Genomic DNA, 14,992 nt, shown 5'->3' with positions numbered 1-14,992 from the left:
GCGGATTTTGAAGGTGGTACTGTGAATATGTGGAAGAGAATGCTTATATTTGAGAAATAAACACTGAAACAAAAAAGAAAGAAAAAGAAGTATACACTAAAGGGGCACCTGGCTGGCTCAGTTGGCAGAGCATGCAACTCTTGATTTCGCAGGTGTGAGTTCAAGCCCCACGTTGGGCGTATGAGAGTACTAAAAAAAATAAGCTCAAGAAAAAGGAAAATTAAAAAAAAAATTAGGGATGCCTGGGGGCTCAGCTATTGAACGTCTGCCTTAGGCTCAGGGTGTGATCCCCAGACCCGGGATCAAGTCCTGCATCGGGCTTCCCATGGGGAGCCTGCTTCTCCCTCTGCCTGTGTCTCTGCCTCTCTCTTTCTCTGTGCCTCTCATGAATAAATAAAATCTTTAAAAATAAGTTCCCTAGGTATTCATCTCTTTATTGTTACCAACTGGATACAGAAGTTCCTTTGTTTTATTTTCATTTTTTGAGCTACCTTTACATTTTAATTTTTGTTTTATGATTATATATGATATTTACATGGTTGTAAAGCCAAATATATAAAAAATGTGTTTTTCAAATATTTTATTTGTTTATTCATGAGAGACACATAGAGAGAGGCAGAGATGCAGGCAGAGAGAAGCAGGCTCCATGCAGGGAGCCCGATGTGGGACTCGATCCCAGGGCTCCAGGATCATGCCCTGGGCCGAAGGCAGGTGCTCAACCACTGAGCCACCCAGGCGTCCCACAAAGTGTGTTTTATTATTTTATTTTTCAAAAAGATTTTATTTATTTATTCACGAGAGACACAGAGAGAGAGAGGCAGAGACACAGGCAGAGGGAGAAACAAGGCTCCACGCAGGAAGCCTGACATGGGACTCGACCCCTGGTCCCCAGGATCATGCCCTGGGCTGAAGGCAGCGCTACACAGCTGAGCCACCCGGGCTGCCCCAAAGTGTTTTAAAAAGGCTAACTTGGGGGCACCTAAATGGCCCAGTGGTTAAGCATCTGCCTTTGGCTCAGGTCGTGATCCCAGGGTCCTGGGATTGAGTTCTGCATCAGGCTCCTCACAGGGAGCCTGCTTCTCCCCCTGCCTGTGTCTCTGCCTCTCTCTCTCTCTCTCTGTGTCTCTTATGAATAAATAAATAAACCTTCAAGGATGTCTGGGTGGCTCAGTGGTTGAGTGTCTGTCTTTGACCCAGGGCATGATCCCAGGATCCCGGCTCGATTCCCACATCGGGCTCCTGGCAGGGAGCCTGCTTCTCCTGCTTCTTCCTCTGCTTATGTCTCTGCTTTTCTCTGTGTCTGTCATGAATAAATAAATAGAAATCTTTAAAAAAATAAAAGTCTAACTTGGATCTCTCTCTCCTTCTTCCTATTTCTTCCCTCTAACCTTTTAAACAATCTTATTTCTCTTTTCTTTTTTTAAAAAATATTTATTTATTCACAAGAGACACACAGAGAGAGGCAGAGGGAGAAGCTGGCTCCACGCAGGAAGCCTGTCGCTGGACTCGACCCCTGGTCTCCAGGATCTCGCCCCGGGCCGAAGGCAGTGCTAAACCTCTGAGCCACCCGGGCTGCCCATGCTTTCTCTTTTCACTTTTGAAAAATAAAGTTAGTACAACACAACAGAATGTAACCGAGGTAATCAAACTGCTCTATATATTCCATAAAGACACGGCAGGAGGGGAAAGGAGTACTGAGGCACGTCTCCATCCTACCTCAGGATCTTTGCATGTGCCTGAATTCTCTGCCTGGGATTCTTCTCCCCTCTTTTCTCTTCATTCACTTCTGCTCTGTCTTAGTTATCAACTCATTTGCTTCTCCCTGGAGGAAGTATTTTTGGACTTTCCAAATTATACCACGATGTGCCTCTCCTCTCACTTGCTACAATTTATTACTTTTGTAATTAATAATTCATTACACAATTGCTTAACTCCCTAAATAAAGATCCACGAAGGCAACAATATTTGTCTCACCCAGCCTGGTGTCTCCAGAGCCTAGGACAGTGCCTGGCTCATAACAGGCCCTCTTATTGATGTTTATTACACCTGGTGAATGAAACTGTTACCTGAATAAGTGAATGATGAATAAATGACATTGGCTTTAGGCTCTTCCATGGCCCCCTAACCTTTCTAGGCTGCTGTTTCCCTCTGTAAAGTGTGCTCATACGGTTCCTCTCTCTCTCCCTCCCAGGATTAAGGAGAAGCCTAAGGGAGGTGATGAACACTTGCAAATCCTTTTGCGGGTGTCACGTTCAAAGCTGTAACGGTTTTATTTAGGAGCTAGCGCTGGTCGCCGGCAGGTGGCGCCGCCAACCCCGCTCGTGTCCCCCGCCGGGATGGGGCGGGGTCAGGGCTGGGGGTGGAGCCGGGGCTGGGGGCGGAGCCAGGACGCGGCGGGGGCGGAGCCAGCAGCTGCGGCGCCGCGGGGCCTGTGCGGCCCAGGACGTCCCCGTCGCCCCTGGCCCCGCCTCCCAGGGCGGGACGTGCGCGGGGATTGGCTGGCGTGGGCGAGAGGCGGTTGCCATTGGGCCGTGGCCCCGTCGGCTCGGCGGGCGGTGTCCGGACGCAGGTGCCGGCCGGAGCGGAGCTAGCGGCGCTGACGGGACCGGCCGGGCCGGGACCGGGGCCGGGGCTAGCGGAGGGGCCTGCGCGGCCGCCCGGCCCGGCCGCGGGTCAGGTAGGCACAGGCGGGCGGGCGGGGTGCGGGGGAGCGGGTCCGCGGGCCGGCCCCGGGTTCGAGGCCCGCGCCCGGCTCCCCGGCGGGACGGTCAGCATCAGACCCTCGGCCTCAGCCTGCCCCGGAGCGAGGGGATCGCACTTCCCGTCCTGAGGCCGGCGGGAGGCTCCCGAGGCCCCGCACACAGTAGGTGCCTCTCGAGCCTCGCTTTCCCGGTCTGTGAAACCGGGTCACCCCAGCGCCAGCGTAAGGGGGCTCGTTGGGAGAATTCAGAAGGCGGCGGACGGGGAAAGACCCCTGCACACAGTAGGCTGCCATCCTCCTTCCCGGTGCAGTACCCACTGCAAGGACCCCAGGCACTGTCTGCAGAGGACTTGCTCAGCCGAGTGCCTGGCTCTTAGTGGGTGCTCCAGAATTTATAGGGTTAGCTCATTTAATCCTCTAGGGACCATAATAGGTGGAAGTACTAGAAATGTTCCCTGTTGTGCGGATGAAGAAATTGAGGCTCAGAGAAGTCTCTTCCCTTGGGGCCATGCAGCCAAGGAGAGCAGAGCGGGGCTCTAACCTGGCCTCCTCCAATGCAGGGCCGTGCAAGGACTGAAGGACACACAGGTGAGTGTGTGTCCTCTCTCTGGTGAGTGGAGAGGAATGAATGCGTTTCACAGGCTCCGCATTTCTTCTAAAAACCATGGCATTTACTGAGCACTTACTGGGTGCGGGGCACCAGACTCGCCAGCGGCTCTGTAAGCTGATGATCGTAGTCCTAAGAAGAGCTAGTTTTCACTGACTTCCTAATAATTATAGGTGAATGAGGTGGGTATTGTTATGGCCTCCATTTTACAGACGAGAAAACTGAGGCCCGGAGAGTGAAGCAGTTTGCCCAGATCCCACACCATTAGGGCCCTCTGACTCCTCTTTGTTTAGTTTCTTGCCTTCAGGAAAAGGGGACTGGGCAGGTTGCATTGGCCCAGGAAGGGGTGGGGGGTTAGATAAGGACAAGCTTTGCTGGAAGAAGTGAGCCTGGAGGTTCTTTCTCAAGAAGCCCTTCAGCAGACACAGTCCACCAGCTCCATCAACTTATTTGACAGAAGAGAAGGACGAGGCCCAGAGATGCAAAGTGGCTTGTCCCAGGACACACAGAATCAGTGACAGAGTCAAGACTTAAAAGAACCCAGGTCTTTTGAGTCCCAGACCCAGTCACTGGACTAAGTTCAAATCTTGGTACTGTTCCTTCTTAGCTGTGTGATCTTGAGCGAGTAGCTGCCCCTCTCGGAGCCCCAGTCTCCCTACCTGTCAGACAAGGGTAATTATTGGACGTATGTCATAGATTTGTTGTGAGGAGTCCGTGATATCTAGTCCCCCAGGCACTGGGCCAAGTTTGCTTGAGGCATTGGCTCACCCTCCCAGCCCAGCAGCCCCAGAACTGAGTCTGGCCTTGAGTTTGGCCCCTTCCAAGCCCAGGCCTCTGTGGTTTGCACAAACCTCTAGCCTCTAGACATCTCTGATTCCCACCACGGGCCCTGGCCGACCAAGGTATGGGAGTCAGGAGGGTTCTTCCCCCCACCCCTTGCTCTTACACGGAGTCGGAGCTGAGAGATTAATGTGGCAACTCTGTGCCCAACACAGGGCAGGTGCCAGGGACGGTGGAGTGCATGTCCCACCCAGTCCCTCCTTCCCAGAGGTCACTGAAGGGGAAGTAATAACAGCTCTCCAGGGAGGGGCACATACCATGAGCGCAGTAATGTGGACACCAGTGGTACTTTGGCCGGGGTGGCCAGAGAAGACCTCTCCAGGGAGGTGATCTTTGAAGGGGACACTTATGGCAACTGTTTAGAGTTCAGTGCACTTCTCAGTACCCAGCGTGTGGTGGGTCCTTAATGAGCTGTAGCTGCTGTCATAGTCCTGGTGATTTTCAGGCCTTGCATCAGCAGATCTGAGGAGTCCCCGACCCCTCCCCTAGTAACAGAAATGGCAAAACTCAATATACAGGAGCTGTGATGATTTTTACAGTGCTCGATTACTTGCAGGAATGTAAAGGCCGATGCTTAGAGGGGTGGGAAGAATGGATTCCCCTCTGTGTGCATTTTCTTGGAGAGTCCAGAGGCTTCCTTGTTGACCTTCCTTGTTGAGCCGGAAGTTCTGGTTGTAGGCACTCGGGAGGGACAGCAGCATATACAACCCCCGACGCTGCCCTGAGGATGTTATCTGGGCCATGCAGTCTTCCTCCCTGCTCCTTCTGCCTCTGGGCTGATATTTGCGTATCTGGCTGGCTGAGGCCCAACTCTGGAGGCTCAGAAGGGCACAGTGGGCCAGGAGGAGGGCTTCTGGCTCAGCCGTTCTGGGGGTGCTGATCTATTGGCAGGTGGCCTTGGTGCAAACGAGTTAGTCAATCACTTAGGCTGGCTTTTCCCTGGCTCTCTTGGGGCTCAGCTTTGGCCGGCAGGGGTTGGGCAAAAAGCTGACTAGGGGGTGTGACTTGGCTTGTGTATTTGTGGTGTCTCTGGACCACAGCTCCTAGCGACAGAGGCCTGGGGATAAGACGAGTTCAGCCCAGGGGCCCTAAGCCCCAGGTTTCCTGTATTGCCTGTTACTTCCAGGTAATTCTCAGGGGAAACACACAAAGTCTCACTGGCTCCTTCTGGGATGGGGCTGAAAGCTGCCAAAGACTCCTTTGGCGAGGCGGACTCTAGGATGGGGGAACAATACTGCTGAAGCCCCCCGACCTGGAGCAGACTTGAGATGGCTGCCTAAGTCTTCAGCCGTCTGCTACTGCTTCTCTTTGAGGACCCAGGCCTGGCTTGGAGCAGCTACTCCAGGAGGAGTCCTCCCCAGCCTCAGCCATTTTCCTGATGGCCTGAGGTGACAAGGAGGTATCAGGTGATGCCCCATCCTGGTCTGTTTGGCCAGGTTTCTAGCTCAGTTCTGTCTGAATTAAAGGCAGGTTCACATGTTCTGATCCCAGCCCCAGAAATCCACCCACGGAGAACAAGCGTCTACATGGCTGGCAGGCATGGTTCTAGCCCAGGGAAGCCCCAAGCACAGGGCCTGCCACACAGCAGGCACTCAGTAACTGTTTGGGCCCCTTACTGTGTCTAGAGAGGTGATGTTGGGGGTGGCCTACGAGCCTTGAGGGCTGGACCTTGCTGACCTCTCTCAGGAGCATTAGAGATAATATAACCAAGCCCCTACTGTGCACCAGCCCTGGGCTGAGTTACAGGTGACATCTCATTGAATCCCCCACAGTCCCCTACAGACTGGGCAAACAAGTCTCAGCTGGATTGATACCCCGGTGGGTGTTTGGCTCGATAATCTTGCCTTTAATCCCTGCTGGTCTCTCCCCAGGCTCCTGGGACCATGGGCCTCAGGCCCTGAGGACACTGGGCTCCTTGTGGCCATGACGACGGGTGACTGCTGTCACCTCCCTGGCTCCCTGTGTGACTGCTCTGGCAGCCCCGCCTTCTCCAAGGTTGTGGAGGCCACTGGCCTCGGGCCACCCCAGTACGTGGCACAGGTGACTTCAAGGGATGGCCGGCTCCTCTCAACTGTCATCCGAGCCTTGGACACGTCAAGGTGAGTGGCGACCAAGCAGGTGTCTTTGCCTTCGCTCACTTTTGTCTCGGGGCCAAGTAATTGGTCAGCAATCCAATCATCTAGAGGGACCAGGTGAGCAAATAAACCCGAGAAAGGAGCCCTGATCATACCTGCCGGGCAGAAACAGAGGCCCTGGCTGGTCAGGTCTGGTTCTTCAGGAAAGCGGAAATTCCAGATTGGCAGGTGAAATCTGAAGATTAGGTGTTGGGCAGTAGCTCATATTTTGGAGAGGCATTATAAGGAAGTGGTTTGTAGTGCAGGCTGTGGATTCACAGCCCCTGGGCTCAAATTCTGCCTCTGTGACCTGTGACAAGTTACTTTACCCACGTCTCTCAGAGATGGGGACACCTTCCTCATTACACTGTTATGAGAGTACCTTGTCTTAGTCCACATATGGTGTCTGCCCTCGGGTTTGCCACCCTATGTGCATTTTTTTTTTTAAGATTTTATTTATTTATTCGTGAGAGACACAGAGAGTCAGAGACACAGGCAGAGGGAGAAGCAGGCTCCTTAGAGGGAGAAGCAGGCTCCATGCAGGGAGCCCGATGTGGGACGTGATCCCGGGACTCCAGGATCATGCCCTGAGCCAAAGGCAGATGCTCAACTGCTGAGCCACCCAGGCGTCCCTCACCCTATGTGCATTTGATAAAATATTTAAGACCTGGTGCCAGCCATCCAGACGCTGCCCTTGCCTGGTTTGCCAATTTATCATTTCTTTCTTTCTTTCTTTTTTTTCATTCATTCATTCATTCATTCATTCATTCAAGATTTTATTTATTTATTCATGAGAGACACAGAGAGAGAGGCAGCGACATAGGCAGAGAGATAAGCAGGTGCCCTTCGGGGAGCCCGGTGTGATCACGACCTGAGCCAAAGGCAGATGTTAACCACTGAACCACCAAGGTGCCCTATTTGTCATTGTTCTCAAGGAAAAGAGTTTTGTTTTAAAATTTTTATTTGTTTGATGGGATCCCTGGGTGACGCAGCGGTTTGGCGCCTGCCTTTGGCCCAGGGCGCGATCCTGGAGACCCGGGATCCAATCCCGCGTCGGGCTCCCAGTGCATGGAGCCTGCTTCTCCCTCCTCCTGTGTCTCTGCCTCTCTCTCTCTATGTCTATCATAAATAAATAAATCTTTAAAAAAAAAATCAGAGGGGAGAAGCCATGAACAAAGAAGCCAAGGGGCAGATCAAGAGGGCTATGGTCTCATGGGCATCCCCCAACGTGGGACTCGATCCCGGGACTCCAGGATCGTGCCCTGGGCCAAAGGCAGGCGCCAAACCACTGGGCCACCCAGGGATCCCCTGATTTTTTTTTTTTAATTCACCTCTTTTTTTTTAGATTTTATTTATTTATTAATGAGAGACATACACGGAGAGGGAAAGAGACAGAGACAGAGACACAGACAGAGGGAGAAGCAGGCTCCATGCAGGGAGCCTGACTGTGGGACTCGATCCAGGGTCTCCAGGACCACGCCCCAGGCTGTAGGCTGCGCTAAACCGCTGCGTCACTGGGGCTGCCCTGATTTTTTTTTTAATTAAAGATTTTTAGTTTTATTTATTTATTCATGAGAGACACACAGAGAGAGAGGGAGAGACACAGGCAGAGAGAGAAGCAGGCTCCATGCAGGGAGCCCAATGTGGGAACCGATTCTGGGACTCTAGGATCACACCCTGAACCAAAGGCAGACGCTCAACCGCTGAGCCACCCAGGCGTGGCTCAGCCCTCTACCCAACGTGGGCTCAAACTCATGACTCTGATATCAACAGTCACAGGCTCCACTGACTGAGCCACCCAGGTACTCCTCCCCTCTGATTTTTGATATAGCTCGTCCCAAACCTGCCCAGGCTAAGGACCAGGGCAGAGCCACCCTCCCAGAAAGAAGGCTGCTGTTTTTGTCCAGAGGGTTCTCATCCTCTTGAGCCTTTGGCGTTCTGCCCACCAGCTGATGAACAAGCCCAGGCCCTTCTCAAAGCTTCCCAGAGCATTGCTGCACCCCCGGCCCTTCCTCGTGGCCTTCTCCTGCTGCCTCTTCCACCTGGCTTCTTTCTGCTTCCTGGTTCACACTCTCCCTTCTCTCTGCCCTTGGAGTGTGCCCTGGGCAGCCGCCCTGAGGATCCCCCACCCCCTAGCCCATTTCCTCCTCCTCTGTGTCATTTGTGTTACTTTCCTGCCAGGATTTCATGAACGAGGCCCACTGCTCTTGTCCTGCCATGTGGAACAGGCAGTGTAGCATAGCCACTCAGGGGACATGGGCTCTGGAGCAAGATGTCCTGGGCTCACATCCCAGCTTCACGGGCTACTAGCTATGTGAGTTCACACAAACGGGGTCCCCCACCCCTTGGTGCCTCAGTTTCTCCATATATAAAAGGAGAGCAAAATAGCACCTTCTTCACAGGTTCCATGTGAGAATAACAGATTCTATGCTGCACTCAGAATAGTGCATGGTCCATAGTAAGTGCTCAGTAAGAAATCAGGTTTGCTTTTGTTTTGTTTACTCTCAAGTAGGGTTCCCTGGGACAGGCCCCAGACTGACATGGCTCTTCCTCAAGGTTCTCATCCCTTGCACTTCCTGGGATCGGCTTTCAGAGCAGGGATTCCTTTCCTGTTAACTCTGGGCAGGGGCAGTGTGGGATCAGGGTGGAGCCGGTTGCAGCCTTTTGACATCGCAGGGGCCAGCAGCATCCCCAGCATAGGATTGAGGAGAAAGTAGCCATGAGGGATCCGCTCATGGTTTTGGCTTCAAAGCAGCCAGGCTCTGCCTCACAGCAGGGGACACCGAGGAGAGGAGAGAGAACCGTTTCAGAAGGGAAATTGGTGTTATCTGGGAAACGGCCCTCCTGCTCCACCTCCTTCGTGTGTTCCTGCAGTCTATTCTCCGGGCAGAAATGTCTGGAAAACAATGACTCATCTGCTGGACAGCCTCTGCACCCACCAAGGCCACACCTCTCACAGCCCTGAGCTGCCCCAGGAAGGACCCGGTATCCCCAGAGATCAGGCTGGGGCTGAGACTTCCCTGAAGTGGCTTCCTGTGGATGCTTGTTGTGTCTGTCTTCTGAGCCTAACTAGAACACAGGAGCAGGGGACCTACTCTACCTGGATGCACAGGCTTCTCAGGTAGCATGGCCTTCAGGTGTGGCTAGATCCAGAGCCTTTGATGATGTCCTTAAGAATTTGTCTTTCCCTGTTGCTTGGCCCTGCTTTCCTCTGTTTGGCACCATTCACAGACTCCATGTGGGGACCAGACTGCTGCCAACAGCTCCAGACTTACATCATCCTTGCTGACTATAGTTCTCGTTCTGGAGTTTAGGGGCAAACAAACAGGAAAAAAAAACAAAAAAAAAGAGAGAGAATTTCAGGAATTAATTCCCAGGTACTCTGATTGCTTCACACATGCCTTTCCCTGAATCAGTCCCAGTGACCAGGGGTGGGTGGTGTTCAGTCCGGCCTGAGGTCATCAGGGCTGCTGAGGGCGCTGCTCCAGGCCTCGGGGACCAAGAGTTGAGAGTGGGTTGGTTGCCCAGGACAATGAGGGGAGTATTGCAGGAAAGGGAGGAGTGGATGCTGGATGGGTGGCGGGTATAAGAGATGCTCGCCTGGGCCTCAAAGATGTGCCACAGGAACCCTGGGGAGAGGGCATGTTGCTCTACTTTTGGGAATTTGGGAAAGCTTTATAAAGGAAAGGATGTTTGGAGCTGGGCATTGAAGGATGAGTAGGAGTCTGCCAAGTGGCAGCCCAGGGCAGCGCAGAGCTTATGAAGCGGGCACAGGCAGAAGCCTGGATGGTCGCTCATGTGCCCTATCTCTGTGTCTAGCGACGGTCCTTTCTGTCGGATCTGCCATGAGGGAGCAAATGGGGAGAGCTTGCTTTCTCCATGTGGCTGCACGGGCACACTGGGTGCCGTGCACCAGAGCTGTCTGGAAAGGTGGCTTTCTTCATCCAACACCAGCTACTGTGAGCTGTGCCACACGGAGTTTGCAGTGGAGAAGCGGCCCCGGCCCCTCACAGAGGTATGCTTGGGAGCCTGGGCTTGGAGTGGGCGGAGGGGAGGCAGGCTGGGGCTGGAGGCGGAGTTTGCACTCTCTAGGGTAGACCTCCAGCTTCCCCCCATGGAAGATTCTGCTGATGGGGCTGGGGACCCACACCTGACAGACCTGGTGCCCCCTCCCCGTTTGGTCACCCCTGAAGCCGAGACCTGAAAAACGAGGAGCTGGCAATGCCAAGGGCCCCAACCTGGGGAAGGGCACAATAAGTGCAAAGGCCCTGAGGCCAGGAAGAGTTTGGTGTTCTTGATGAAGCCTGGGTGGCTGGGGTGGAGCGAGTTACAGGAGGAAGAGGGTGGCCCAGAGGAGGCGGTGGCAGCTTTCTGGGCTTTGTGGGCTGTGCCCAGGAGCTTAGACTTTAGTCTGAGCATGATGGGTCGGGACTGAGATGAGCATTCCCAGGCGTGGTGGCTACCACACTGCTCCCCGAGCACCGCTGGCAGCATGGATGCCCTCCAGACTCCCCCAGGCTTGACTTCAAAAGGGCCAGCCAAGCGCTCCCCAGTGATGTCGCTGGGTGGAGAGGTGGGCAAGCTTCTGGAAAGGCCCCTGTTGTGCCTGGAGCCTGGGCTTTTTTTTTTTTTTTTTTTTTTTAAGATTTTATTTATTTATTCATGAGAATACACAGAGAGGAGAGAGAGAGGGGCAGAGACACAGGCAGAGGGAGAAGCAGGCTCCATACAGGAAGCCTGATGTGGGAATCCATCCTGGGTCTCAGGATCACGCCCTGGGCTGAAGGCGGCGCTAAACCGCTGAGCCACCAGGGCTGCCCTGGAGCCTGGGCTTTTAGGAGAACAGTAGGTGGGAGAGGCAGCCCCTGCCTGCACCCCTCACCCTCCAGCTGCGTGGGCCTCCCCCGCTGCTGTACCTTGTCCGAACACATGCACCCATATCAGGGCCCCACATATGCTGTTCTGCAGCGTGGGGTGCAGCCTTCCCCGTTCTTCACGTGGCTGCTTCTGCTCATTCGGTTCAGGTCACTGTCACCTGCCCAGCGAGGCCATTCCCTCCCTGACCATCCACCCCATTTCATCCCTCTTGCCCTAGCATGGGAGCTCTGGGAGGGCAGGGACCCTTCTATTCCTTTCTGCCCATTTCTCTTGCCCCTTCGTCTGTGGTGGGCAGCGTAACACAGCAGCCACGGACCCACAGGCCCTGTGGCAAGACCCCCTGGGTTCCAGTTCTGGCTCTGCAGATGACTAGTTGTGTGAGTTTGCACAAATGAGTCAGTCTGTGCCCTCGGTTTCCCCCATCTGTACAATGGGGGCACTTAGTGGGGCCTGTGAGCTCATTGTAGGCTCAATAAGTATATGAAGGAAGGAAAGGACAGAGGGGGTGGCTGGCAGGAGGCTGGTCCTGCAGGGCCCGCCAATCAAGATGGGCATCTGTGGACGGAGGCGCCAGGCCTGGTGGTTCTGCACCCCATCCCCAGGCCCCAGGCTCATGGGAGGGAGGTATGAAGCCCACCTCAGCAGTTCCTCCCCCACCCCGCAGTGGCTGAAGGACCCGGGGCCTCGGACAGAGAAGCGGACGCTGTGCTGTGACATGGTATGCTTCCTGTTCATCACGCCACTGGCTGCCATCTCGGGCTGGCTGTGCCTGCGCGGGGCCCAGGACCACCTTCGGCTCCACAGCCGGCTTGAGGCTGTGGGGCTCATCGCACTCACCATTGCCCTGTTTACCATCTACGTCCTCTGGACGCTGGTGAGTGGCTGCCAGCTGGAGGCATCTGGGGGTCTCTGGTTCAGAGCAGGCAGGCCAGGGGTTTGGGCAAAGGCTTGGGAGCCTCCCTGCCTGCCTCTGCTTCTGCCTGGGTGGAAGCAATTCTCGGCATCTCATGGAGCTCCAGATTCTGAGCCCAACCAGGTCGAGGGAAACCGTCAGGCAGGTGTGAGCCTTGGCTCCCAGGATACGAGGGTACCTGTTGGCGGAGTTGAGTGTAGAGTCTGTCTGCCATCCACAAGCCCAGCAAGACCAGCTGGGATCAGGGAGAGGGAGGGTGGGAGGGCGGGAGGAAGAGAAAGAGACGAGAAGACTGGCAGAGAAGGAGCAGGAGGATGAGAGAGACAGGCAGACAGGAAGCTGAAGAGATGGAGAGGGAAGGCCTCTGGGATTGACTGGGGCCCAATTGGTGGGTGTGGTTCAGGCTTCTGGCAGCCATTGGAACCCTCGCCCAGAGAGGAGCACCCCCAGCTTCACCTCTTAGGTATAATCCCTGTTGTCTAAGTACGAGAATGTTCTCTCCTCAAAAAGTATTGGCATCCACTAGTGTTTTTTTTTCTTTAATGCAAACAGCATAAAACCATAGGTACTGCTTCGTAGTCTGTTTGCTTTCACTCTGCTAATGTCCTTTAAAGAAAAAGGCAGCCACCCAACAGTCATTCATGGTCTGGATGTACCATATTTATTTAACTAATCCCTTTTGATGGGCACTGGGATTCTTTCCAATGTGGCTTTTCTTCTCCTTCCTTCCTTTCTTCCTTTTTTTTTTTTCCTGTTACAAACAGTGCTTTGAGTACCACCTGTGCAAATGCTTCTTGGAACGTGTTTGATCAAAGACTATGAACCATTGACATTGGTTAAAAAAAATTTTTTTTAAGGATTTTATTTATTCATGACAGAGAGGCAGAGACATAGGCAAGAGGAGAAGCAGGCTCCCTGTGGGGAGCCTGATGTGGGACTTGATCCCAGGACCCCAGGGTCATGCCCTGAGCCAAAAGCAGATGCTCAACCGCTGAGCCACCCAGGCATTCCCCCCACCCCGCCACCAAATTGTTTTTATAGAGTTTATTAGGGCAGTTTCAGGCTCAGAGCAAAATTGAACAGAAGATAAAGAGAGCTCTCAGGATATCCTCCCCATACCCAGCCTCCTCCATTAGCAGCGTGGTGCAAGAGGGGCGCCTTTGTTACAATAGACATTTTACATTGACACATTATTATCATCCCAAGCCCCTGGTTTACACTGGGGTCCACACTTGGTGCTGTACATTCTAGGGGTTTTGGACAGATAGATAATGAACGTATCCAGCATTATGGTGTCACACAGAGTAGTTCCACTGCCCTAAGAATCCTCTGTGCTCTGTTCATCCCTGCCTCCCCCAATCCCTGGCACCAGTGATCCTTGTATTGTCTGTCTTCATAGTTTCATCTTTACAGCATGTCAGGGAGTTGGAACCCTACAGTTTGTAGCCTTTCAGACTGGGTCATTTCACTTAGTAACATGCATTGGATGTCCTTCCATGTCTTTTCATGGCTGGAGAGCTCATTTCTTTTTTAGTGACAAGTACTATTCCCTTGTCTGGATGTCCCACAGTTTGTCCACTCACCTACTGAAGGACATCTTCATGGTGGCTTCTGAGTTTTGGCAAGTCTCTAGCCTACTGACAGTGAAGCCTCTTGGAAGGGTCCAAGAGGCTGTAGCATTTCAGTCCCATCCTGAGAGAAACAGAAAGGGAGCTCCTTGCTCCCTGCTGCAGACTCCTTTACTCTGCAGGGTCCCGAGTGCTGTTGGGTGGCTTTCCTGGGAGAGTGAATGGGTGTATGTACATGGTCTGTGTGAGAAATGTCTGAACACCCTCTGCTTCTGGAGGCATGAGCCTAGCCCGGGTTTGGGCCACAACAGGTGCCACATGGGCTCAGGTTCCCTCCTGAGGGGGTAGAGACCAGCCGGCTAGTCTTCCCACCCACCCCATGCTGCCCTGCAGGTCTCCTTCCGCTACCACTGCCAGCTGTACTCCGAGTGGAGAAGGACCAACCAGAAAGTACGCCTGAAGATCCGGGATGCAGATGGCTCTGAGGGCACCCAGCACTCCTCCCTGGCAGCTGGACTCCTGAAGAAGGTGGCAGAGGAGACCCCCGTGTGAAGGCCAGCGTAGCAGGGCCAGAGGCACCTGGCAATGCCCTGATATTTGGAAGGACAAAACTGCCCGACCCTTCCTGCACGGCCAGAATGCTTTTTAGGCAAAGAGACACCAAGCGGAGCTGATTCTGTGATTCCCATGTGAAGATATTTTCCACTTGTTTTGCACACTGTTGTACACGAGGACAGATGGACATGGTCCTGAGCTTTGGACAGAGCAGGCACCCTGATCTCGTTCTGAGGTCCACCCGGCCCCTGGGGGCCAGCAGCCACGGCCATAGGTGAACCAGGGCGCCCATGGGGCTGGGAGGTTCTGCAAGCTTCTTGCGCTTCTCTGCACCTGGCAGGCTCGCTTTCCTGGCACCCTTGACTTTATAAAGTTGCACTGCGTTTCAAAAACCCACCCCGAATGAATAAAAGGAGCCCTTGCTGGACCAAACGGACTTGTTAGTTACATTTCTGAACCGAGGCCTCAGAGTGAGGCGCCTGAGACCTGACGGGAGTCAAGTTAAAAAAACAAAACAACAACCACCCAACCCTCAGCTGGTTTTGAGGGACCTGTGGCACAAGACAGGAAGAAGCAAAGCCCGAGTTTTCGAGCAAAGAGCAGGTGGCAGGGCAATATAATAAACGATTTCAAGTAAACACACGAAAGAAGAACGGTTTCCATTTACTTTGCACCTGGAGTGGGCCAGCTATCCTGCTGGGCCCTCCGCCCTCCTAATCACTAATGTCCCTCCTTATTGAGGATTACCTGGTTCTGAGCCTTCACAGGTGTCCTCCCTCTGTTCATCCTCAGTCACAGGAAGGGCTGTTAGCTCCA

The 14,992-nt window shown here is 53.7% G+C and overlaps 1 protein-coding gene across 2 annotated transcripts; it reads left to right on the top strand.

Moving 5' to 3' along the window:
* The first annotated feature begins 2,539 nt into the window (after positions 1-2,539).
* On the top strand, positions 2,540-14,608 carry MARCHF2 (membrane associated ring-CH-type finger 2). Of its 2 annotated transcripts, none has more exons than XM_041764425.1 (5): positions 2,540-2,677; positions 6,020-6,247; positions 10,082-10,277; positions 11,805-12,014; positions 14,015-14,608. In XM_041764425.1, exons 2-5 carry the CDS (start codon positions 6,072-6,074, stop codon positions 14,171-14,173), a joined length of 741 nt encoding a protein of 246 aa, XP_041620359.1. In that variant the 5' UTR covers positions 2,540-2,677; positions 6,020-6,071; the 3' UTR covers positions 14,174-14,608. The 2 variants fall into 2 exon arrangements, with proteins under 2 accessions (XP_041620359.1, XP_041620357.1); XM_041764423.1 differs by lacking the exon at positions 2,540-2,677 and adding an exon at positions 2,716-3,289.
* Positions 14,609-14,992: the final 384 nt, after the last annotated feature.

This window comes from Vulpes lagopus, chromosome 7 (assembly GCF_018345385.1).
Source record: "Vulpes lagopus strain Blue_001 chromosome 7, ASM1834538v1, whole genome shotgun sequence".
Classification (NCBI taxonomy): Eukaryota; Metazoa; Chordata; class Mammalia; order Carnivora; family Canidae; genus Vulpes; species Vulpes lagopus.
Note: the sequence above shows the minus strand (reverse complement) of the source record. Positions and strands in the feature narration are given on the sequence as shown.

Coding starts and splice junctions, on each gene's coding strand:
- MARCHF2 (XM_041764425.1), top strand. CDS start 6,072: ATGACGACGGGTGACTGCTGTCACCTCCCTGGCTCCCTGTGTGACTGC. Junction 6,248..10,081: donor CGAGCCTTGGACACGTCAAG/GTGAGTGGCGAC, acceptor CTCTGTGTCTAG/CGACGGTCCTTTCTGTCGGA. Junction 12,015..14,014: donor TCTACGTCCTCTGGACGCTG/GTGAGTGGCTGC, acceptor GCTGCCCTGCAG/GTCTCCTTCCGCTACCACTG.